This window comes from Artemia sp. Qi Xiang Cuo, chromosome 4 (assembly GCF_049724085.1).
Source record: "Artemia sp. Qi Xiang Cuo chromosome 4, ASM4972408v1, whole genome shotgun sequence".
NCBI classification, from domain to species: Eukaryota; Metazoa; Arthropoda; class Branchiopoda; order Anostraca; family Artemiidae; genus Artemia; species Artemia sp. Qi Xiang Cuo.
In genome coordinates, this window is record NC_142797.1 from 2644776 (window position 1) to 2668877 (window position 24102).

At 35.0% G+C, this 24102-nt stretch overlaps 1 protein-coding gene across 3 annotated transcripts in view; it reads right to left on the minus strand.

The window, feature by feature from the left end:
* Nucleotides 1-24102, minus strand: part of LOC148952682 (uncharacterized) — a 58893-nt gene that overhangs the window by 933 nt on the left and 33858 nt on the right. For all 3 annotated transcript variants that reach the window (XM_089087353.1, XM_089087352.1, XM_089087354.1), the window contains exons 9-12: nt 23628-23814; nt 12260-12342; nt 9873-10000; nt 6807-6945 (exon numbers count right to left, since the gene is read on the minus strand). In XM_089087353.1, the coding sequence (XP_088943479.1) occupies nt 6807-6945; nt 9873-10000; nt 12260-12342; nt 23628-23814 (537 nt within the window). The remainder of the gene's footprint in view (nt 1-6806; nt 6946-9872; nt 10001-12259; nt 12343-23627; nt 23815-24102) is intronic.

Here is a 24102-nt window from a genome sequence, read left to right on the forward strand (position 1 = left end):
TAAACCTTTTGAATTGTTTTAACATAATTAAGAATATCAATAACTGATATCAGGTATACACACAGAGTTTTGCCTTAGAGATTCCGCATGTATGAGTGGGACACAAAATGGAAAATAAACAAATTATATGGAAAATACAAGATATTAAAGGGAAAAAACACAGATATCTCAACACTAAAGTGGCGAGTTGCATTAACTAGGGGGAAAAGTGTGTGGGAAAAAGTAGCTTTTATATGAAGAAGTGCTGATACGTAATTTAGTAAATTGAGAGACGGAGCCAACTATTTTCTGGAAATTAGATTTTCAAGGAGTTCGAAGATTTGGATTTTTTTTTTTTTTTTTTTTTTTTTTTTTTTTTTTTTTTTTTTATAGCTACCTTCAAGTGCTTTGGATCAATCGCCTCAAGAGTCTCATTTTGAGTCCCCATTTCGTGTCCAGCTTTTGGGACCGCAGAACCTCTTTACGTACCATATCATGGAGAACAAAAATAATAAAATCCAACAAAAGCCTGCATAGAGGCTACCAAGGGACAGATCTGGGTAGAGATGCAAGGAATCGAAGCTGCCCCACCAAGCGGCTAATTAATTGTATATATTAACGATAATTTATATCAATCATTAATGTTCTTTCAGCTTAATATTCTTAGTTTTCTTCCTTTATCATCATTTAAGTAACAGTAGATGGATACTTAGGGACCCAATTCCAAAAAACTACCCAACACATTTATGATCAGCTAATGCTTTTAGTCTAATTATACTTTTCCGTTTATTTTTTCGCATTTTTTCGCTAATGCTTTTAGTCTAATTATACTTTTCCGTTTATTTTTTCGCACTTGACATTTCACATGTGCAGAATTCCAGCTGTTAACATATTGATTGCGACTAGGCGTTTGATTGATTAAGCCCTTGCTTGGGGTGCCTAGTGTTTATGACGACTGGATTTACGATTTTCTAAGAGGCACTTCGGATCTTTTTTTTCTATTTGAAATTTGGATTATATGGAGCAGTTTTTATGAAGAGGGGTGTTAGCCGTGCCCAAATTAACGGCGGCTTAGCAAATTGCACGTAACGGACCCATGTGAATAAAAAAATTGGTCCTTAATGAGGTAAGCAGATAATTAAATTTAATGTTGTTGTCTGGAAATAATCATAGGACGTAAAAGAAAGCAACCTCGTAATATTGGAGATGATACAGAAAACACTCGGAGGGGAGAAGGGGAATATGATCTCAACGTTACTGCTAGTAGCACTGATTCTACAAATAAATTCACGATTTCAGCAGTTGCGGAGAGTCTAGATACTGTTATCAGTTTGGTAACAGAAAATGGAAAAAAGCTAGATTCTTTAGAAAATAGGATTAAGGGAATTGACGATAAAGTGGCAAATTTGGAGATATCACATGCAGGATTTGCAGGCAGCTGACTGAAAATGATGAGCGAGTGGGGCAGCTTGAGCAAGTCAAAGAATCTCTGAAGAATCAAGTAAAAGTAATTTCTGATGACTGTATAGCTCAGAGTAAAGAATAAAACAACTCGAGCATGAGATTGGCCAGGCTGGAGTTTGATAAACTGGAAAAGAATTTTGTTGTATGGAATGTCTCCTGTGAATCTGAACAAAATGCGAAGGATATCTTCAAAAGTATTCTTACGGAAGGACTCGAAATGGCTCCAGCCCCACCATTCAAGGTAACCCAAGTGAGTGAGCAACAGAAATTTATTCGTGTTGAAGTATCTGATAAGAAATCGAAAATTGATATTTTGAAAAACGCCAAGAAATTAAAAGGTAAAGCAGTGTCGTCGTTCCGTGATATTTACCTCAGTGATGGTGTCCCAGCTGAAGTTCGCAAAGCAAGAAATGATTTGTTGATTAAAAGGGTGAAACTACGCAAATTAGGAATAGACGCTTGGATCTCGAAAACTTTTCCGCCTGTGTAACTTTTCAATCGCCCCAACGGAACACGTGCTAAATACTCACTGGACGATTTGATTCCTGAACTTGATTATGCACCGAATAATCATTCATTTCGTAACCAGCATAGCAGCAATTAGTGAAGCTTACGAGGAAAAATAGCTGTTCGAATTCATGTTCCCATTGATTAAGAAGTAGCTGGTGATTAATTAGTGATAAAAAGAAATTTTGGCAGGAAATTGAAGGAGTTCATGATTGATGGTTCATATAGTTCATAGTTGATTGTTTGTAGCGTAGAAGAAATGTAAATATATGAGAAGGCACCCAAAATGCAAGGTGTACCCTTTTGAGTCATTGTTTTTGTTTTTTTGTTTTGTTTTTTTTTCTGCTTTTATTATTTTGTTATCTCATTATTATTATTGGTGTTATTATTGTTATTGGGCAGCATATAATAAATTTATATTTAGAATGTATTGAATTGTGTCCCCTGTGGAGTCGTACTCAAATTTGTCTATTTGGCTTTGATGTTGGATGAAAGATTGGAGTCTCCTCCAGGACAAATTAACGTATTGGGGCTGGAAAATAAGAAGGTAAATTTTGAAAATAGGTATAATGAAATTTTGATGGAAGTGGTGGGCCTGGTGGTTATTATAGATTGGAGTTTGAAGATTCTTAATATTTATTCGTAAACCAAATGCAGATGGCATGTAGTAATGTTTCGGACAGATTTAATGTGTTCCATTTGAATTGCCAAGGATTGAATTCAAGTTTAGATTTTATAAATGAAATTTGCGATTTATCTATTTTTCAGGTAATTGGACTGACTGAAACTTGGTTAAATTACCATAATTCGAAACTTTTACATATTCCAGGTTATAATCTTTACACGAAAAATCGTCAACTTTGCCGACACGGGGGACTGGCAGCGTATATACGTTCTGACATACGGGCAAGTGTCCGAGAGGATATTTTAATATATAAAGAAATGGTTTTTGAGTCTTTTATTTTGCAGTTAGAGCTGTCTGGACGTTGTGGTTATGTTCTGATTGTATATAGGCCATCGTCAGGATCTCTTATTGAGTTTTATGAATTACTTGAAGAACAATTAGAAAAGATCCCACATCGAAGTCCTATTTTTATAATGGGAGATTTTAACATTGATCTATTGGATAATGGATCAAATACAGACCGATTTTTAAACTTGATGATCTCATTTGGTTATATCCCTGCTATTTATATTATTACTCGTTTTACGAGGACGTCATCGAAATGTCTGGATAACATATTTTCAAATTATATGTCGGGTAGTCCAAGTGTTCTTATAAGTGATACTTCTGATCATTTTGGTGTATTTGCAAGTTACTCGGTATGTGTTGATAATAAAAAGTGCACAAAGAAGAGCAGTCTCAAGCTGAGAATATTACTTGATAAAGATGCACTTCTGAAATGTAGAAATGAGCTAGCCAATAAAGATTAGAATGCAGAGTTTTCAGTCTTTGTAGATATTGACTCTAAGTTTAGAGTCTTTTACCAAATAATTAAGCAATCCCTGGAAAAATGCACTAAGAATATTAACAACAATAGAAGAAAACCTTCAAAGAAGCCTTGGATTACTCCGAGTTTATTGAGATCGATAAATAAGAAGAATAATTTGTATGACAAAAAGGTACGTCATCCCTGCGATATAAATGAGCGAATTTATAAGAGTTATCGTAATGCCCTAAACAGACTCCTGCGAAGAGCTAGACAAGATTATTATAAAATAGAATTTGAAAAAGCATCTGGAAATCCGTCGAAAACATGGAATGTGATAAGAAGCACTTTAGGACAATCCTCTGGAGGAATCCCTCAGGAAATATTCCGTAAAGATGGAACCAGTCTTAAAAATCCAGAGGAAATTTGTGAAGAATTTGCTAACCATTTTTCGACAGTTGGATGGAGAGTGAAAGAGTCGATTATAAGCAAACCAGGCGACCAGGCTTTTCAAAATTACCTTCATAAGGAGATAGAAATCTCTTTAAATCTACTCCCAGTTCAAGAATCTGAAGTTCGAAACATTGTTTATGGTATCAAAAGGTACCGCTTCTGGCTCTGATATTGTTTCAATTAGAGTAATGAAAACATTTTGGGAAGTGATTGCTCAAACTTTTGTTTCATAATTAATCAGTGTCTAAAAGAGGGAGTGTTTCCGAGTTGTTTTAAATCAGCGAAAGTAATACCAATACATAAAGGAGGGAATACTAGTGATATTGAAAATTATAGACCAATTTCGGTTTTACCCATTATGTCTAGGATACTAGAAAAATACTTTTCGGTCAGAATTTATCAGTACCTGGAAGACCAGAGAATATTTACTCCTACACAATTTGGATTCCGCCAAGATTGCACTACTGAGCAAGCAAACATATATTTGACTAGAATTATTAATATGGCGTTACATAATGGATATAAAGTGGCAGCTGTATTTTTAGATATTGTAAGGGCTTTTGATACGGTCAGTCATGATATTCTGTTAATGAAGTGTGAAATTTATGGGATTAGGGGTCCAGCTCTTTCGTTTTTACGTTCTTTTTTGTCTTGTAGAAAACAATATGTTCAAATTGGTAACATGGGTTCTCATGAAAATTTTATTGAGTGTGGAGTTCCACAGGGTTCGGTATTTGGACTATTATTATTTTTAATTTTTGTGAATGATCTTCCACAGTCTGTAAGTAAACTGGAAATAAGAATGAGTGAGATCGTCAAAAAGGATAGTGCGGCTACAGTGCCTATGTTATCTGATGATACTTCTTTAGTGGTGATCGCAAAGTCAGAGAGATTGCTCCTAGAGAGTGTACGAGAATCGCTAAATGAGGTTTCAAGTTGGCTGAGAGTGAATCACGTAAACGTGAACCCCTCTAAGAATAATTTTCTTATATTTTTAAGGACATCGAATTGTTATCCATGGATACAGCATATAGCATATGAGGACGGCATGATTTCATGTCAAAAGGCAGTAAAGTATCTGGGCATTATTATAGACGAGACATATATGTTTCCAACTAGTATACTTAGGCTTCTCTATTTTTCGTCAATCCATCCCTATATTTTGTATTGTTCTTCTGTATACATGGGTACATTTTCTTCAGTTGTTAATCCTGTGCGAATTATCCAAAACAAGTCTATTAGAGTCTTATCAGGAAAATTAGAAAGAGAATTAGTTTGAGAAGTCTATAGGGATCTTAGGATATTGCCGGCGGCTGATCTTCATCATTTTTATATATTGGTGTTTATCTATAAATACAATATGAAGCAGCTGCCCGAGTGTTTTAACGGTTGGTTTTACAGCCGATGGAATATACATAACCAAAATAATAGGGGTAAAAATGATTATTATGCTCCACCTATAGTGTCTGCCAGGTCCACGTTTTCTTTTGTTATAAAGGGTATAAATTTATGGAATAATTTGGATAATGATATGAAGAAACTAGAAAATTCTAGTGGTTTTAAAGCAAAATTTAAAGAAAAATTATTAAGTAAGTATGAATTCTAGTTTTGTTTGTTTTGGAGGTGACATGATTTGATTTAATTTAAATTAAGTTGTAATTGCTTGTTGGTTTGTGAGTGCGACCCCACAACATGAATATGGTATGTAGTTGCTGTCCCTGTACTATTATTATTATTCTTTTTTTTTTTTTTTTTTTTTTTCTCTCTTTTTAGCTTTCTTTCTTATTTAAGTGAATTTGAATGACGTTACATGTATGTATTTTTTTTTTTTTTCCTGTTTCACCCCAGGTCAACCGTTGGGTTTTGGGTGAATCATATTGATTTTTGTAGTTAGACTTTTTGTTAATTAAATATATCACTATCTCTATCACTATCACATGATCCCCCACAGCCCCTGTGAAAAGGGCTGTAAGTTATGAAATTTGTTCACTGCTTTCATGTAATATTTGTTATTGGTGTGTATACAGAAATTTTTCGGGGGGAGGGGGGAGAATTTTCCGTTGAGACGGAATTTCCCGCAGGCAAACTTTCCAAGAGAAATTTTACACTTTTGGGAAATTTGTTGGCCAAAAATTAAAGAGCACGTTCGTGGATAAAAGAATCCTAACAATCTGATTGGTTCTTTTGTCTGAATTTTCAAGCAAGTAAAAACCAAAGCTTTTGAGTCACAGCATTTTTTACAAGTAAACTCTCTTTTCTTTGTGGTTTAATTAAATTCCCAATCCAATAAAAACACAAGTTTCTTCATAAGGGTGATCATCAGCGAAGTATTTAAATTGTATGATTATATATTTATCTTTTCGATGTCGCCTCCTACGCATATTTTTACAAACAAAACTGATAGCTGTATTGGCCCATGAGGTTCAATCAATACTTCAAGAACATACCGTACCTAACAGAAACTATTGGGATAGGTTAGATGGCTAGTGAGTAATGTTATGTATATCTAAATTCCGAATATTTCCCATTGAACTACGAAAATTTTCTGTCAGACTATTATAGTAAATCTTAATTAAAATAATAAATATTTATACATAAATATTTTTGTTGTGTAAATTATCGGGGAAATATGTCAGTATAATTACACATTTCATATTTTTATTATATAATTTGATTACAACACATTCTTTTACATTTAAAAAGTTTAATACAAGATAACATGATATATTCTAATATATGTCCGTATAATTATACATATAATTGATATATATTCTTAAGGACAAGTGGTTACTAATGGTTGAAAATCTAGACTGAAATACTGGCATTTGACTCTAAACTGCGCTCCTCACTAGCATAGATTATTCCTCAGATACATGAATTATTCATTGAAATACGGTTTATTTTGGCTCATGAGCCCAAAACGACTCACAAAATAACATAGATATAATTAGTGATAATTAATATAATATATACCTCGTGTTTCTTGAGGTCATCCAAGGTCTTGAAACTCTCATCACAGAATCGACAAAGAAAGAAATCGCCCAAATCCGCTGCATGGGATTTCTCGTGCGACTTCAAGGCACTACTTGCCGTAAAAGCTCTCTTGCATATCCTAAAGGGTAAAATGTAAATTTATAAAAATATCACTCCCTAACACACAAGTACTTGTTCAATAAGGGAGTCATACTTACTCCCACCACTCACCCGTGCCATTTAAACATTTTTGCCTCTCAATTACTCGGACCATCTGTCTTGGCTTTTTCTAAAATTAGCAGTGTCTTGATGCTTACTGTAAAATATTAGAAAAAAGCCAAGACAGATAGTCCGAGTAATTGAGAGGCAAATATGTTTAAATGGGTACTCTGGAATCTGCATTAAAAAGAATTGTCAATTTGCCTTCCGTGATAACGTTCATGTAGTAGGAACGCTCACTTTTCTGAAATCATTCGATGCGTCATTTGACCGTTGTGTACCACCGACCCATATCATTGTTTGATGATGCCTTTCGGAGTTTCCCCTAAAAAATATTGCGTTCTACGAATCTCCGTGTTTTTACAAACGGTCACCTTTCTGAATTTATTTGATGCATAATTTGAATAAGACAGAGTTGCGTCATTATTTATGGCCAATAAGCTGGCTCTTAATGCATCAAAAACAAAGTTTATGGTGTATTTACGTACATCTCAGACGCTCAGCTGAGTGGTTAGCGCTCCCGACTTGAAACCCTGGGGTCAGGGGTTCGAATCCTGGTGTCGCTGATTCTTTGGTTTGGGACGGGGGTCAAAGGTGTGACTCTGTAAGCTCTGCCGCAATCAACCCAGCTCTAAATGGGCACCTGGAGAAATCTGGGAGGAAAAGATAGGAATCGTCGGATGATTTGCCCCGAACCACGCATTGCACTCCCGGCCGAAGGCATTGAACCAGGAGATCGGTACCTGCCTAACGCAAACCATTCGTCAGCATGCGAAAAGTTTCTTTTTTCAGACACTCCATTGTTTGAAATCTTTAACTTCTTCTGCTCCAAGTACTAATATTTCAGAATTAGGATTATTCGTTAGCTAGGTGTGCTAGTTAATTCGAATTTAATTTGTAAGCCATATATTGATAGTGTAAGATTGAAGCTTGGAAGGAACGTAGGTATTAAGCGCCTTAATAAATTCGTTTTACCTCTGGAAGCTATGCGTTCTATTTATCTCGATCTTGTTCATCCTTACTTAAAGTACTGTTCACTTATTTGCATGAATACTTTTAGACACCATCTACTTCTGTTTCAGAGGCTACAAAATAAGTTACCCGTTTTTCGAAAATTACCCGTTTTTAAAAGTAATAAATACCCGTTTTTCTCTTGGAAGCTACGCGGTCCATCTATTTTGCTCTTGTTCATACTTATATAAATTATTGTCCATTCATTCACTTGAATACTTTTTAGTCAAATTCAATTGCGTTTCAGATTCTGCAAAATAAGGTGTTTCCTATTTTAAAAATGTCTCCTCCGTCTTCCCTGGGTAAGTCCAAAAAGGGTAAGTCCTTTGTAAGTCTTCAAAAAGTTTATATTGCTTATTGAATATCCCTGTTGAACAGGCAGTTAACTTTAATTCGACTTTATTTAAGGCTAAGTTTTCTGAAACAGCCCAGTTACTTCTTTTGATTTGTTCCCAGTTGCTGCACCTTCTCAACCTATCTTGTAACGGACGCAAACTACGCCAGCCGGTGATAGTTCCAGAGATGTCTAGTTTACTATATGAAATAGTATGGTTGTTGCATGGAACCAATATGCATAATAGTTATAGTATAATCATTGATTACTTTTTCTTTTTTTTTCTTTTTCTTGATCTCGCTCGGATCCTCTTGCCAAACCGCCAAACCACTGTTCTGTTGTTATTTAATTTTTTTTTTATGTTGTTTTTTATTCTGTATCGGGTGAATGTATGCCATTATTTGCTATTTATTTTTTTGTATATTTATTTATTTATTTTTGGTGCATAGCGAGCTCATTTCTGCCAGAGCTCTATCATTATCATATTGGGTACTTATTATATATCCCGAAAACACTCAACAAGTTTGATCTGTATGATCTGAGAAACACCGGTTTGTCTTTCGCATACAGTGATAATCAGCTTAGCCTGAGCGAGAGAAATTATTTTGCCGGTATATTTTGATTAGACATTTAGTATATAGAGGTAGTTAGGTCAGGTGTTTGACATAATGCTTTCTTAGCGACCTGCTTTCAATAATTTTGTTGATAAAGTATCATATTTTCATCATATCTTGGTATATTTCATTATGATTAACCTAACTAATCATTATGATTAACCTAACTAATCATTATGATTAACCTAACTTCACTTCTTGAGGGTTTTCGGGATATTTAACAGGTACCTCATATTACTATATGTCGTCTATTAATTATCATTTATAATTAATCGTTTTTATTAATAAATTCAATATTATTATTGGTTAATTCTTATATATTGTTTATATATTAAATTATTGATTATTATTAGATGCTACTATACACTATTGTTAAGTATTATATGTTGTTCATACTAGATGGATAAACGAACCTGATACAATCATAAGATTACATCAAAGGGGCAATAATTGAACCTTGTCCTGAATTTACAGGGAGATTTCAGAGAACCCAATTTTCTTTGATGAAATTCAGGAAAACCCTAAACAATTCAGGGATAGTGGGAGCACTGGATTTACCTTCAGAAAACAGAAGTACATACAGGCAAAAATAAGCTAGAATTTAGTTGGGTTTTTTTTTTTTTTTTTTTTTTTTTTTTTTTTTTTTTTTTTTTTAATTGGGTCTTCAATTGTTTTGTGCGAAGACCCATATTTTCATTATAAGCTGCAATGTATCTTCATATAAGCTCATTTAGTAAATCACTTTAACCATATTTCAACGGAGCACTGCCAAAACAAAACATCAAATTGATGAAAATGCTGAGAAAAACGATAAATCACAATTATAATATTGTCAACATGGGGGAAAATTCTACTTGAGTAAATTTCCAAAAACAATGAAAAACTTACCTGCATTTAAACGGAGTGACCCCTGTGTGACTCCGCTCATGAACTCGAAGAGAGGAACTAGTGGTAAAGGCTTTTCCACAATGATTACAAACGAAAGGACATGCTCCAGTGTGACTTCGAATATGAACCTGAAAACATTTAATACTATTTTTAAATACAATTCATTGTTCAGCTTCTTCGGTTCAAATCACAGGAACAGGGGAATAAACAGGTCATAAAATGGGAGAGGGGGTGGTTTTTTGCCTATCTTATAGAAGATTCTTTCCCCTATGATGAGAAATGTCTAACGTTGTCTTCAATTTCACAAACTGTTCATTGCATTTACAAATGGAAATATATAATATATATAAAAATGTTGTCTGACGGACACTGAGCAAGCAAAGTGCAAGCATAATAATCACATAGTAAAACTGAGAAAATAAAAGAAAGCAGATATAGCTTAAGGTATATGTTCCCTCTGGAACAACTGAATTTGCAATAACCCCACAACGCACACTAAAAGGACAAATTACTTATTAAATTTACTTTATTTACATAATAATTTGCTTAATAAGTGATTTACTTAATAATATTATTTACTTAATAATTTACTTTATTTAATAATTTAATAAAATTTATTTAATTACTTATCTAATTAGCGACAGATCTCTGCATACACCGAGCCAGAATTATGATTTTCTAGTTATTTTTTCTTTGACAAGGGTCCAAACTTGCTTAAAATAGGAAAATTGTCTTTTCTTTCAGCAATTTTCAGTCAGTATTCAAGGTAATTTTAATCGAAATAACCATATACACCAAATTTGAAATATGTAATTTGGTAGATGTAATCACATTAAGTGTCGACAGAGAGCAGAGCAGAGCAAAAGAACATAGCAAAACATACACAGGGAACATATTTGAAATTTATCTTAATGGAATGGATGTTTCCTTTAGCTTAGCAATGCTAATTATTTCAAAACACAGCATTTAATTGCGATTTTTTTCAGTACGTATTCCTTGGGCTTTGGGATACGTTAAAAAAAAACATCGGTTTTTAGGGGTCCCTTAAACCCTTCATGGGGATTTCAGGAGCAGATTTGACATTTCAAATGGTAATCCCGTAAAATGTTATGTTGACCACTTTCATACAACATATAACATATTCTGTCCCAAAAAGACCCCAATGAAAAACTACAATTTTAAATCAACAGTAAAAAATAATTCTACACTTATACCCTTATTTTCAAAATCAAAATAAAGTGTATAAATAAAACAAATAATATAAAGTATACAAATAAAATAATATGGTGATAAAATAAAATAAAAATGTATAAGTGTAGAAAAATGAATCTTATACACTTGATATTGGCCATAGAATGTCTCGCCATCTGAGAGTGAAATTATCCTATACTCTAAGAAACCAAAACAAGAAACCAAAAACTAATAATAAAAATTGTTGGCCACGGAACATCTCACAATCTGAGAATAAAATTACCATATTCTGTAAGACCAAAATTTCTTAGATCTTATGCCATTTTAACATTTTTTTTTTCGCTCTTTCAAATGTAGGCCTCTCTTGGTTAGCAGCAGAAAATTCAGTTTTATCCGGACCAAGGCGTCAGCACTTTTCATTAAGAGGTTCTCATATCGTCTGTATTTGTTTCCACTTTCACTAACGGCTGGAGAAAAACATTAAGCTGATACAATTTTATTAACTGGATTATGGAGAGTTCAAAATCTTTAATTGCGTTTTCCTTGAAAGGCGTTTTGGAGAAGTGGGACAATTTCAATCTCAGGTCGCGAAATATAATAAAACAACGTAATATAATAAAATAAAGCAAAATATAATAAAGTGAATATAATAAATAAAATGTGGCAACGCTTGGTATAAAATAAAGTTAATTTTAAGGCAGTACGAAGTTTTCATTAGCGTTGCCACATTCAAACTGCGAAAATAAACAAGTCAAACTAATTAGTTAAATTTGACAACGCTTTTCGTCAATGAACATTTTCAACATTAATCTATCTCCTATCAGTTTCTATATCGTATCAGTTAATCAAAGAGCGTTCGAAAGAAAACGTTCATGATCTTTAATCGTTTTCTTTAATGAGTTTGCGAACGGTAGGGCAATTTTGCTCTTAGGTCACAATCTGGCACCTCAATAATTCTTTTTAATGCAAGCATTTAATGATTTTTTTTTACAAAAAAAATTAAATAATGTCAAAACAAATATGCAGCCTTCAATCAAAATAGAAATAAATATAAACTAGAAATATTTACAAGAAATGATAATGCAGAAGTGTTTTACATCGTAAAAAAGAAAACAATTTTGCAAAAAGGAGAGAAATTTTTTTAAAATATTTAAAAAAACATGTGCCAAAAAATATTCAAAGAAAAAAAGAGTTACCTTAAGAGATGAGCTAGTTGTAAACCGTTTTTCACAGAGGCTGCACATAAAAGGATGTTCACCAGTGTGCGATCTTTCATGAACTGAAAAGAAAAAAAAATCTGAGTTTCTTACACAACTTAAGCACTGCAAATCTCTTCGCGCTCAAAATAAAAAGGCGCATCTCACATACTCCCAATTTTAAAGCAGAAAAAATTAGCAGGTTTTGACCTAATGAAGTACAATACGCATAATTAAGTTAAAAAAAGCAATTAAGTTACATGGTGCATATACATATAATATAATATATATGACTATAAAAGTTTTCAGATGTCAGTTTCTATCAGTTGTTGCCTTGCGTTTTAATTGCTTTTTGGTGTGGGTTTTTTCATTGATAAAGGCATCCGAAGGCGAAATCGAAGTATTTGGGATCTTGTATTATTTAATTATATTGGATAATAATAATAATAATAATACATTGCGAAAACAGGCTTGCGCCTCTATCTACAAAAATTTAAATAATCAAATGCTTTATCACTATAATGATTGTCAATCTTGTTCTTAAATGAATGGATTGAATCTGAGTTAACAGTATCTGATGGCAGTGTGTTCCAATCGGAGGCAATGCGATTGCTGAATGCCCATCTCCCAACATCTCTTCTGAAACGTTCTTCAGTTAGCTTAAACTCGTGACCTCTCAGGTTGTTATTCTTGAATGTTATTACCTCTTCTGGAGGGATGTTATCATAGTGTCTGTAGCATATTTTGTATACTTCATAAGATCTCCTCTTAAAAATTGGTACGAGATGCTTGGGAGCAACAGTTTTTTCAAGCAATGTTGGTATGATAAATCTCTAAGAAATAGAACGAATTTATTAGCCCTCCTTTGGATTTTTTCTATTGCATTGCTTTCTTTTTGAAAAAATGGTCTGGTTGTTGTATAACCGTATTCGATCATTGGTCTCACTAACGATTTGAAGAGTATAGAAAACAGTTTTGAATCAGTAAAAGAGAAATTTCTTCGAATAATTCCCAGGACTTTCGATGAATTAGAGATTATTGATTCGTAGTGCTTGATAAAAGTCATCTCGCTGTCATTTGTTACTCCCAAGTCTTGAGCTTCTTCTTGTATAGGTATCTGTTGTCCTTCAAAGCAGTAGTGCCGAGAAATGTGTTTTGGGCCTAGCCGAATGTGACAACTTTTTTCTGTATTCACTTCCATGCTCCATTTTTTTATCCATTCTGCTATCTTGTTTAAGTCTTGCTCTAGTATTTCTGTATCTTCAAGGCTTGTTATTGCGCGAAAGATTTTCGTGTCATCTGCATAAAGCAGTATCTCTGAATCTATGTTATTTGGGAGATCCTTTATGTAAATATTGAATAGTAAAGGCCCCAGAACACTACCTTGGACCACTCCACTTGTGACTTTTGTCTCATTGCTGCTAAGATATCCCTCCAGTTTCACTCGCTGAGATCTTCCTTTCAGAAAGTTGAGAACCCACTTTAGAATAGTATCGCCAACACCGATAGACTGTAGTTTTCGAAGAAGTTGACTTTGTGAGACTTTATCAAAGGCTTTTCTGAGATCTAAGTATAAAATATCTACCTGCATCCCACTATCCATATATTTTCTCCAGGCGTTTGTAGCGACAAGTAGCTGGCTTTCTGCTGATCTTTTCTTGAGAAATCCAAACTGTGCGGGTGAAATGAGGCTTCTTTCGAGTAGGTACTGTAATGTATTATCGTGGAGTAAAGATTCTAGTATTTTGCATGAGATACAGGTTAAACTGATAGGTCTGTAATTACTTGGATCTGATTTGCTTTCTTTTTTGAAGAGGGGCATCACCGCTGCTTGCTTCCATTTATCAGGCAGGTTCCCTGTTTGTAGCTACTTGACAAAAATGTAGTGCAATGGCGCTGCAATTTTTTGTGTCAGCTCTTTGAGCACTCTAGGATGTAGGCCATCTGGACCTTCTGATTTGTGAGGACTTGGGTTGTTTAGTTTTTTGTAGACCATGTGTTTTGTTAGTCCTTTGTCTTCAAACATGCCTATGACTAGGGTTTGACTTTTCCCTCGACTTTCATCTTTGTCCGTCTCTGCTGTGAAAACTGTGGAAAACTGCCAAGCTGGCAGGTGGGCCTTAGCTATTGGGTCACTGAGCGTTAATTTTGTTGATGAGTTTCTAAGATCGGGAATAACCGGTTGTTCTTTTCTTTTTGAGTTCACGAAGTTCCAAAACGCCTTGGGGTTGATCTTTGAGTTTTCGGCTGCTTTCCTCTCCTTTTCGCTTGCTTCTTGTCTAGTGGATTTCCTGACTTTGTTGGCAATTCTGCGATAATTTCTATGATTAATTTCGGTTTCAGTCTGCTTGAGCGTCTCCCAGGCTTGCCGCTTGGTTTTTAGTAGGTCAAGGGTGTCTCGTTTTACAGGCGGTCGTTTAAATATTTTGACTATTGGTACGTACTTCTTTGTGACGTCTATGATTACAGATGCAAACTTTCTGTACATGCCAACCACTAGATCTGTATTATTTACTATTTCAGTCCAGTTGAAAACTTCCAGCTCCGTTCGCATGGTATTGTAATCACCTTTTGAATACATCCACCTCTCCTTTTTTCTCATAGTTTCGCAACTTATAATCCCCTCTAAGTAAATTGTCACCTCTGGTCCCATTTTCCAACAGGAGGACCTATAGTAAGTTCTTTTATTAGTTCCGTATTACTGCATAGGACTAGGTCCAGCAGTGTTGGCTTGTCGCTTCCTCGGATTCTTGTTGCTTTTTAATAAGCTGTTCTAGGTAATTATCGTTTGCTATCTTCAGAAATTCCCTCTGTGAGGGTGACCCGCTATGCTCTAGGAGGTGTGGAAGGTCCCAATCTATGTTAGGGTAATTGAAATCTCCAATGATGAGAGTTGGTTCTGTTAATGTAGGACATATAGCGTGAATATCTTTAAAGAGTACTTGGTCATTCACGGCTGTGCTATTTGGACTTCTATTTGGACTACAGCCAAATTTAGAGTTGCTTGGTTTGTGTTTGATATCTGAAGCCAAATAATTTCCTGTCCATTTGTTTTTGATGACACTTTCTGGACTGATAAATTGTCTAAGACGTAGCAAATAATTCCCCGACCTTCTTCTTGATCTATGTTCAAGGTGTGGCTTTTGTAGCCGTTGATGGCCAACTCTAGTAAAGTTGGGAGATATCGACAGTGTTTAGGCTTAGCTTCGACCACTGCTGCTATGTCTGGGTTCTTTGCTGCAATTTCTACTTTTAATTCTGATAATTTGTTTGGTAGTGAATCAGCATTTAAATATAGTATCTTTAGTGTTTTTACTTTAGTAGCTTTTTTGTTAAGCTTGAAGGATGGGGGCATTTGTTTGGCTTTGGTTATTTTACTTCATATTTGCCGTTGCTCTTCGTTGGAGTCTTTACCTCGCCTCCAATGGCTCCATTTGATGATCGCACTGGGTGCGGGCATTCCTCTTCTGTTGTCTCTTCGCGGCGAGCATTTGTCTCTGCATGGGCTTGAGATCTGGGTTTATGTATACTTTGGTACGAGTTTCTTCATTTGATGATTTTCTTAGATTTGGAGCTGTCCTCAGGATTTTTTGCCTTTTCATCTCAAGCTCTTTTGCTTTTTCTATCTTAATTAATAAAGTGCGTGGACTAACATCTTCTTTTGGTCTTCCAATCCGGGCAGTTTCTAACATCTCCCCTCAGTGATATGTATCCCGAGCTTGTTTTCTTGAGTCAATTTGACAACCTGTGTAATGTCTTTGACAGCAGTAGATTCAGACAGCCCCATGACTACAAAATTCATCTTTTTATGTTCTCTTAATTCCTTTTCTACTTCTACCTGAATAATTGCATTTATTGTCGGCTGGATGTCATGAGGTGAGGGTTTTTCACTATGATTCGAAGGTGTTGCCTCATGAGGTCTGTGAGGTTGAGCTTATGTTAGCTGTCGCACTTGAAGCTGTAGAAGTGCTACTTTTCGCTTTGAGCAGGAGAGGCATTCTTATTTAAACAGGAGACACTCGTTGTCTTCCCTCTTCATGACCAGCACGAGATCTGCATTTATACCTCGGCAAGAGGCATGTTCCCACTCGTTGCAGAAAAAGCAGAGGAAAGAGGTGGCAACGTCGACATCTTTGTGACAGTAGCTGCATTCTGTGTTGTTATCTGGGAAACTAGTGCCCAAAGGAATCTCTTTGGGCTTCGTAGGCTGGCTTACCGAGGGACCTTGGCTTTTGGTGGATTCTTCTCTCGGAGTCCCTCTAGTATTTTGTGCTTTTGGTGGAGGAGTCGCTTTATATTGGTCGTTGCTAGAAGATTTGCAACTATAGCACTGCCATTGTCCTCGGAGTTTGTCAGCAGCTTCCTTATTATACGCAAGACCTGCGCAACCAAAGTGGAGCCATTTTAAGCAGTCTCGGCACTGAATTCCTCCTTGAGCTCTTGTTACATTTTTCTTGCCACGTGGGCAGAGTTCTACCATATTTATGTTATTTATTTTGGCAAAGATTTTGTCAGCAAACCTTCAGTTCAATTTGGCAACACCGGCGTTACAAGCTTTAAAGATTTAGCGGTAGATAACACCCGTGGGATGTGCAACACACGAATCACCTTATCCCAGCAGTTTAAGTATAAAAAATCCCGCTAGTACTGTACGGCCTCTTGAATGTTCGTTGTTGCTCACTTCTGCACAGGCTATCTCCGAAAAATGTATTCCGAATTATATCGCCGAAAATGCCAAAATATACTGTCTAAATTTAGCAGCTATGCTGTATTTGGCAACTATGTTCAAGGTTCAAGGTTTAATTTTAAAATATCTGTGCAAAATAGACGTAAATACAGGGTAAACGCCGGAGACACAAGGTCGAATGACAAAAACCCGGTACATTAATTGGAATAAACCTGTTTGACAAAAAAAAAATATATTAGAGTTATTCCATGACTCACCGATAGACGGGCACCCACCCCACACACCCACCGACACCGGGCAAATATCCACCGAAAATACCAATAAAAAAAAATAAAAAAAAACGGGCGAATAAGGGTAACCGCTGAACGGCATCTCACGGGGCAAAACACCCAACAAAACAATATTATCAAATGTACCCAGATTTTCAATATATTATTAATTCTTAAAATTATTTATAAGGATAGAATGAAGTTGCTTTTTTATATTTGGAAGAGATTTGCTGCAATCAATAAATGGTAGATGAAGACACCATGAACCCGTGATTGAAAATAAGGGCGAGAACCGTGATCTCTCTGTGCTTAATCTTAGGTGCTGAATGTTCCATTTATGACGGGTTTCATAAAAATGGGCATGTTGCACAGGGAAAAAATTATTCGAACGAAAGTACGTAGGTAGTTCCGACCGGTCATATTTTACCTTAAATAAAAAAGAATTGAGGGTGAATATCTGTGAAACAGGCAAAATATTAGTTAGAAGATATAGAGTTTCAGTTTTACTCTTATTAGGATACGAAGACGGTGATGGTAAGTATTTCTTTAAAATTAGAAGAGCCCGGTTTTGGAGAATTTGTATCGGTTTCACATGACATCTGAATGTTGCCAAATATATCAGAGGACAATACGTAAGATGGGAATGAACCAACGCAAAATAAATTAGACGTAGGATTTCATATGGAAAAAAATGCTGAAACCTTCACATTATACCAACCCCCTGAGCAACTTTAACTCCGTAATCTATTGCAATGTTCTTTATATGACAGATTTTCATCAATAATAATACCCAGATACCGGAACGAAGTTACCCTTTGAATTTGAATATTTGTAGCATGATCAAATATAGTTGAAATTCCTTGTGCATTCTGCCCAATTCTACTATAAATGATAAATTTGGTTTTTGATGCATTTAGTGACAAACGACTAGCTTTTAGCCATACAAGAAGTTGTGAAAATACGATTTGCAGCTTCTCATTGAGATCCTCTTCCGAATATCCAGTAAGTGATGATCCGGTATCATCAGCGAAAAGAACATTCAGACCAAGGTTTTCTGTTGCTGATGGAAGGTCATTTATATATATTAAAAAAAGCAGTGGTCCCAGGATTGAGCCTTGCGGGACACCAATATTTGACAACAGACATGGATCCGAAACTGTGTCGTTGATCATAGTCACTTGGGAGCGACGACTTAGGTAAGATGCGATAAAATCGTCCGCTGGTCCTCGTATTCCACCGTGGTTTAATTTATACAACAATATTTCATGGCTTAACGAATCAAAGGCCTTCTCAAGGTCCAAAAATATACTCGCTGGGATCCATTTTTTGTCCAGACACTCGTGAATAAATTGTACCATAGTTAATATAGCATCCTGTGTACTATGCTCTTTTCTAAATCCATATTGAGTTTTTGAAAAATAATCTTTTGAACAGAGAAAATTATACATTCGATTATAAAAACATCGTTCCATTACTTTAGAAAAACCCGAAAGAATAGAAATGGGTCTATAATTTGAGCAATTAGTCCGGTCACCACTTTTATATAGCGGTAACACTTTCGCTTTTTTAAAAGAATCCGGAAAAGTTATCGATCTAAATGACAGATTTATTAAATGACACATAACTTTATTAATACTAGGTAAAATGGCTTTAACAATATTGGTCGACGACTCATCAATCCCCGGGGAATTTCCATTATTTAAAAGCTTAACAACCTTAGCAAGCTCTTCTTGTGTTACCGGAGTTGAAAACATAGAATTCTCAAAAGGACTTCCTAGGTACGTAGGATAATTACATTGCCCATGGTACATATTATGTTGGAGCTTATTAGCCATTGACTGCCCGATTGACACGAAATGAAAATGTATGTAATTTGCCATTTCTAGTTCCCTTTCAATTGTATTACCATGGGCATCCCGTATTTTTGATGGTGAAGAAGACGTCCGCGATCGATTTAAACATGAGTTGATTAGTGCCCAAGTTTTTTTTTTTTTTTTTTTTTTTTTTTTTTTAACCCACCTCCGTGCCTCTCCTTTGTAATAACGTTGTTATTTACCAAAATTACAACTACACTTATTTACCACTTAAACTAAAAAAAAAAAAAAAAAAAAAAAACCTACAAATTTTTTAACTTTACATAAGAAAAACAATTAAACTATAAATTTTAGAATTTAATACATTAAAGATTTAATTTGGGGGCATTATACAACCAATTAACCAATATTAATACAACATCTGCCTAGCCGCTTTGCAGGGTGCCCTTCCGGTATAGGGAACCCCTTCCACGGTGGCACCAACTATCAAACTCCAAGAAAATACTTTATTTTGCCTCCAAAATCCCTCTGTTTACCTTATAATCCCATCCTCCCAACTTACTCTCTCTTACCTCAAAAACGCCCAAATAAAAAACTTTGTTTGAACATCATCTTACACAAACATACCCTCAACACTTAGACAAAGTTTTCCATTTTAATTTTTTTCCTTTATTTCCTCATTTTCTTAAAAACCCTTTTCAACTGCTCAAATTCCAAAAAAAAAAAAAAAAAAAAAAAAAAAAGTTTTCTTTGGGGACTTACTTCATTAAAAGAATCGAAATAAAATTTCATTTTAGCATTGCGTATTATTTTTGAAAGTAGGTTTATATAATTTTTGAAGGTTCTTCTATTTTCTTCACTTTCGAAAGATATTAAAGTTTTATAGAGATTATTTTTATGTTTTACTGACGTCAAAAGGGCTGACGATATCCATGGTTGGATGGGTTGATTATAATTCATTTTTCTTTTTTTTTACTCTTGGGCACGACACATCAAGTGCAGCATGAAATCCCTCTAAAAAATAATCCGTCGCAGAGTTTATTTCATCAGCATCAAATACAGGAGACCAATAAGTTAAATTCAGTTTATCCTTTAAACATACTAGATTTTTTTTATTAATAATCCGGGTTGCTGTTTCTGGTGATTTTATTTTATGAATCTGGTATCTCACATCAGAAATTAAAAAAAAATGATCAGAGAAATCCGTCAGAACAACCTGTGGCTGGTGTTGTTAAAAATATGTTGTCCATGAGAGTTGCACTAGTCGATGCAACACGCGTTGGAATTGTACACGAAGGAATTAGGGAATTCGATGACATAAATGCAACTAATTCTGTTGTATGGGTATTTTCATTAAATTCCAGTAGATTTATATTAAAATCCCCCATAACCACAAAATCCTTATCATCCAAAGATGCTAGTAAAGACTCCAGAGGTTGCAAAAAAAGTGGTATTGGGGCCGACGGGGGCTTATACACAACACAAACTTGAATTTTTTTAGTCCCAAACCGACTTTCAACCGCCAGTATTTCACACACTTTTTCAACATTATATTTTTCCAGTTCTGGCAATCGCTCATACTGCGCTACATCATTCAAAAATAACCCAGGACCACCCTTATCATGGACTAGTCGATTCTTATCAACGAATTTATATCCTGGGATTTTAACATTATAATGTGTCTTTTAATTAATAAATGTTTAACAAATCCCCAAAATGTCAATTTGATTTTCTGGCAATAAATTTGTTAGTTCATCAATAGAACTCATGAGTCCTTGTACATTCACAAACCCCATTCGCAATGAATTATCTTCAAGTCTGTTTATTTCATCAGGAGAAACGTACGATGACGGTTTTATTTTAGAAAGTGTTGTTTTCTCTTTGACCGAATACATGAAAAGTTTCAGAAAGTAAAGATAGGTTAAGGGGTTTCCCCTCCAAAGCCACCGGCCTATCGGTCCCCCCCCCCCGCACCCGCAAACGTTAGAGTCAACTAAGTAATAATCGAAAGATCCCACCCCGCGCCAGTAAGCCCACGGGATAAGGAGCCCGTACCACTGCCGAGTCATGAAAACCAACTATGCTTATCATCCTTCGAGAAGACCCAAGTTGAGAAGTTATAAGTAGAACAGAAATAACTGGGGTAGAAATAATCAAAATAAACTTGAACCAAACTAGCCTAAATAACAAATCAATATAAAAAGTCAACATATCTCAAACACAAAAACGAAACAATTATCAATCTAGAGCGGGATTGATCTAAAATCATACACTAGTCGCCTTTAATATTTCTTATGCTTTTGCCCACTGCGACTCAGAATCCGATTTATACTCTAGCCAGAGTTTAGCCCCTTTTTGTTTCACTCGTGTGAGTTGTGCGGATCCATTCTCACGCATTTCCTTACCCTTAGATAGTAACTCGTTTCTAATAGAGTTTAATTTGGGTGGCAAGTCCGTACAAATCCGGACCCCAGTTCCTTTTAGCTTTGATATTGAACTGAAGATTGATAGAATATATTTTTCTGTCGACAGTTACAAAAACTGGAGGGGTGATCGGCTTACGGCTAGACACATTTGACTTCTGAGGCACTCGGTAGCACTGTGATACTTGGATTTTATCCCTCATTTGCATTTTTGATGTCAGTAACGTAGAAACATTCGTGAGAACTGACTGTTGGTTTTTCCCTTTCGGTAATACGAAGATGATTAAGTTGAGTTTTCGGTCTTTTACTTCGATTTCCAGCAGTTTCGTTTCGATTGTGTCAAACTTTGACTTTTGCTCCTCAAGCTGGCTTTCTAGACTAGCAATCTTCGCATCACGAGACTTCGATTCATTTTTCAAAGTATTAACCTCATCCAAAATCGAGGACAGTGTAACAGCAAACTCTTTTTGTTGGTTAATTATGAGATCCAGTTTCTTTCCCAGTGCCTTCATTCCATCATCAAAAGTTTTCTGGCTGACTGACGACATATTTCTTTAGCTATAAAATCCGCTCTCAGGTGAGATTTATGTTTTCATTTAGAATTTCATTAAATACAGACTTAAATGTACTTCACTTATTCAGAAGAAACAGATACACAGGTGGCAACAAAGATGGTGCTATATGAAAATAGCTCAATAGATGGCGTGCCAGTCTATATGAAAAAAGAAGATGGTGCTGGTGAGAATACCCAGAGAGAAATACCTATACTAAGACTTATAGAAGGTCCCTCAAATACTACTCAATTAAAAATCTATAAATAGAGTGTAGAATTCAGTACGGAAATAACCTCAAAGTAATGCAGAAGCTTTATCCCATTAAGGGCAAAGATGCAAACTCAGCTACAATAACTCTGTATATAACATAGATGGCCTTGAAAGAAAGCTATATTATTAGATTAATTATATATTATTATTTTTTAATTATATTGAGATCTTTTATATAATTTTATTATTTTTTGGGATCTTTTAATATTTGTGATATTTTATTTAGTTCGTTTTCTTAACTAAAAGTTTTTCTCTTGTCATCAATTTTTTATATTTTCATTCTAGTTGTAACTGGAAAGAAAATCTAATCAAAGAAATCATTTACCGATTGCTATGATTGCATTTTAAACCATGCTCTAGCGAAACCAGAAACCTTCAATATACCGTTTCTTGTTAAACGAAAACTTTTTTTTTCTTTTTAAAGAAAGGAGTGAAAATCTTTGATATACTACGTGTTTCAATCAGGCTGGGTTTTCAATAGCTCCTCGCCAAACAACTTTTTATTATAAGCCTTGTATTGGAGTAAAGCTTAGCCATTTGCTCAATGAGTTGTTTTGAAGTAATTTTTGTAAGAAATCAATTTTTTTTAGTTTTTTTTTTCTAAGTAGAAATGTTGGACTAAGGGGTGTAGCCAATGGGGCGTAAATCAAATAAGTAAAGACTAATTTGTATAGTTGGGTTCAATGTACTATTTATTAACCTGCTAACCCCTACCCCCACTGGGGCTGTGTTCTGGTTAAGGTTTAGGCAATAAAACCATGTTCTTTGCTTTTACAGGGCTGACAAGATCTACAAAATCAAACGGTATTATTTGTGGGTTGTCTATTGAAATCGCCTTAGTTTACCATTTGATATTCGTAACCCGCAGAAAGCTACCAGGCCAATATTACAAAGAAGAAAAAAACAGCTAAACCTGGAAAGCAAATCCAAGCTGCTAGTGGAGTTTCCCTGGCCAGCGGTTTTAGCGCTATATTCAAATGATTAAACTCGTGGTTTTAAAACAACATGCAAATTTCAATGCATTTTTTTTTAATTTTATAAATAATTAGCTTCCATACTTGAACAGTTTTTTTTTTTTTTTTTTTTCTTGCTGAACTATATCTGGGACGCAATTATTAACGGCAGTTTATTGAGATAACTGATCAAGACAATGGGAGCATGATCAATTTTTCAAATAACTTGCTTTTCCATTTTATATTCACGCGGTAGTACGAATAATCTAGCTGCACTTTCCATTAAATATTCGCCACTGACACTTCTTGGAGTTAAGACAGCACTTGTAACGAACCCTTTTCTGATACAATAATCTTATATTTAATCACAAGCTATAATGCTGATCTAATGATCATACCTTTAAGCCAGGAAGATGTGGTAAAGGTCTTCTTACAAGTTTGACATTCGAATGGTCGCTCACCATTGTGAATTCTCATGTGAGTGACCAGAGTTGATTTGTTCGTAAACGAACGAGTGCAAATATCACATTGAAATGGTCTTTCCCCAGTATGAATGCGCATATGGTCGATCAGCGATGACTTGGCCTGGAATATGAAACCAAATTAGGTGGTTATCAGAACCTGACAAATTTGGTTATGACAAATTTGGTTATCAGAACCTGACAAATTGGATTCTAGAAAAAGAATTCAAGCATGGTAAAAACCTTGAGAAACCAACGTTCCTGAATCGACAAAAAATGCAAATCGTTAATTTTTGTTAATGCTAATTTTCTTTCGGGGAAACCATGTAAAAATCGGAAATAGTGGGAATACTGTTGCCATATACTAAACCTCGAGAAATTAGATTCTGGACAAGATATCAGATGCTCTTTT